This window comes from Contarinia nasturtii, unplaced genomic scaffold (assembly GCF_009176525.2).
Source record: "Contarinia nasturtii isolate CC-2019 unplaced genomic scaffold, AAFC_CNas_1.1 Cnas_scaffold_675, whole genome shotgun sequence".
Lineage (NCBI taxonomy): Eukaryota > Metazoa > Arthropoda > Insecta > Diptera > Cecidomyiidae > Contarinia > Contarinia nasturtii.
This window is the reverse complement of record NW_022198026.1, coordinates 526-2,984: the sequence shown is the minus strand read 5'-3', so window position 1 is coordinate 2,984 and position 2,459 is coordinate 526. Positions and strand designations below refer to the sequence as shown.

The window sequence follows — 2,459 nt, the reverse complement described above, 5'->3', positions numbered from 1 at the left end:
GTATTTTACAGTTTGGGGGCATTATTTCATTAAATTTTGCCGGATTTTTAATATATTACACCGGTCGATGGGATTATGTGTTCTATTCATTTGCAATATTCGCGACAATAAATTGGACTTTGTTTGTAAGTTGATTGAATTCGTAGAATGCGGAATATTTCGAATAAACTTGCGGTAAATTATTTTTTTTCTTCATAGGCTTTATTATGTTACGACAATCCACGAGATCACCCGTTCATCGGCAACGAGGAGAAGAACTTTCTTGAAGAAAAAATAAATTATTTGGAGAAAGATCGGAAAGATAAATTGTCTACACCATGGATCAAAATATTTACCAGTAAACCAATGATTGCACATATAATCCACGCATCAGTTTGCGCTTGGATGTTCAATATAAACAATGCCAATTTACCAAAATATATGAATGACGTGCTGCACATTTCCATAACAAAAAACGCCATCACGTCGTCCGTTCCCAAAGTGGCGAAACTTATCATTGCGCTTTTTGCCGGTTTTTTGTCAGATTGGATGCTTGAGAAAAAAGGCATTAGTATCACCAAAATTCGGAAAATATTCGTCGTATTGTGTATGTAATTTTGGTTGGCTGTTTAAAAGCACATATATAACCTGTATGCAAAATTATTGACTGACTATTCAGTTAGCTAATTTGGGATGTTATTAACTTAAGCCAACTGAGATTGAACTTATTCAAAGAATTTAAATTAAAGTTGATTTGATTTGGTCGGTCGTTTTCAGTGCGTATCAGATAAATAGACTGGCTAAACTGTTACAATTTACAAAATTCATTTTCAGTTGATTTCAGGTAGCGAGTGAGTCAGTCACTTCTTTTGCACACGGGAATTTAGTATTATTATTACAACAATTTTAACCACTTGCTGCACCCTACTAGATCGAAGTGTACTGATTCATCAATTGATGCGATCTGATGGGGTGCGCTATTTTCAAAATGTTGGACATGATCTATGGTATGGAATAATAAAAAGATTTTAATCTCTAGCCTCAGCATTTCCCGTATGTTTTCTGATGTGTGCATCATACGCTGGTTGTGGGGAGCTAATTGTGTTGACGTTTTTTGTGCTTTCGACGGGTTTCGCTGGATTTAGTTCAGCTGGAATAGGTAATAACTTATTGGATTTGGCACCTAATTATATTGGACCATTAGCTGGTTTCGTGGAAACAATTTCAAAAACAACATCAATATTTTCAACCTATGCTGTTGCTCTTTTGACTCCACATGTAAGAAAATCGTATATTCCCATTGAACCAATAGTAAAAATAGTACCTGCTTTATTATAGGCTTATCTATCGGAATGGCGAACTGTGTTCTGGATAACATTTTCAGCAAAAATATTGGGAATGACAATTTTCATTGTTTGGGGTTCAGGTGAGATTCAACCATGGAACAATGTTCAAGGTGAAGGCTCAAAAGTTGATTCGAAAACAATAAAAGTGCATTCGGGATGTTCCGAAATATGTGATATGTCGTGTAAGTTGTGCAAAGCTCGAATGCCGCTTTTAAATGCGGAGACAAACTTTAATCCAACAGTTTTTACAAGTGCTGAAAAATAAGACGATATTCTCAGCAGGCGAGTAACCACCCACTATGGAAAAAGTCTATTTGTTCTTAAAATATTATTTGTATAGGTTCATTTTTTATAATAAAAGTGAAAATACAATTAACGATCATTTCGGCTATTTTCGGTTATTCAAGTGTTCAATTACACGTGTTCAGATATTACCTCCATCAATGAATGAATGAAATGATAAAGATCTAGGGGAAAATGACTCGTTGTAAGCTCATAAGTATCTGTAAGTTTCACAAGTTCGCGTAAGAACTTTTGAGTTCTACATACATTTTTGTAAGTTCGTCTAAGTTTTACGTAAGTTCCTTTGATTACTAGTAAGTTTTTCAACGTCATTTGAAAATCGCAGAATGTTGGGAATGGTGATAAATGTTAGTCATGTCGAATCAGATAGAAAATAATTTGTATAAATAAGACGAGACAGTTTTCGGTGAAAAAATATCAAGAAATATAAATTCGTCTAATTAGACGTCATCTTTGAAAGAGTCGGTTTTGTTAGTGAATAATCAGTAATGTATCTCAAAGATCCATAAAGAATTATTGCTTATGAGTCTATGAGTGTTGAGAGCGATGCTTCAATATCAAAATCAGGTCCATATATCCAATTTACTAGGTAATTTTTAAAATGCGTTCTACTCTTTTGTACAAATTATTTGCAGCGTGAGATGTAATTTAAAAAAATTGACCAGCGCTGTGTCATTTGACTACTATATGTGCGACTGTTTCGGCATGTTGACGCATATTGAACTAACAGCAGTGTGTTAATGTGGTTGATGTATATGGACAAAGCGTAAGTTCTTATAAATTTTCTTATGCCAAGCGTGCGATTTCATAAGTTTGTGTAAGTTTTTCGTA

General features: G+C 34.2%; 1 protein-coding gene across 1 annotated transcript; it reads left to right on the top strand.

The window, feature by feature from the left end:
- Positions 1-14: 14 nt before the first annotated feature.
- Positions 15-1,702, top strand: LOC116340387 (sialin-like; the record flags this gene model as incomplete). Its single annotated transcript, XM_031766857.1, has 4 exons — positions 15-125; positions 199-586; positions 1,019-1,257; positions 1,318-1,702. Coding segments are annotated over 4 exons (1,011 nt in total), but the record flags the coding sequence as incomplete, so codon positions are not given.
- Between the last annotated feature and the right edge of the window lie 757 nt (positions 1,703-2,459).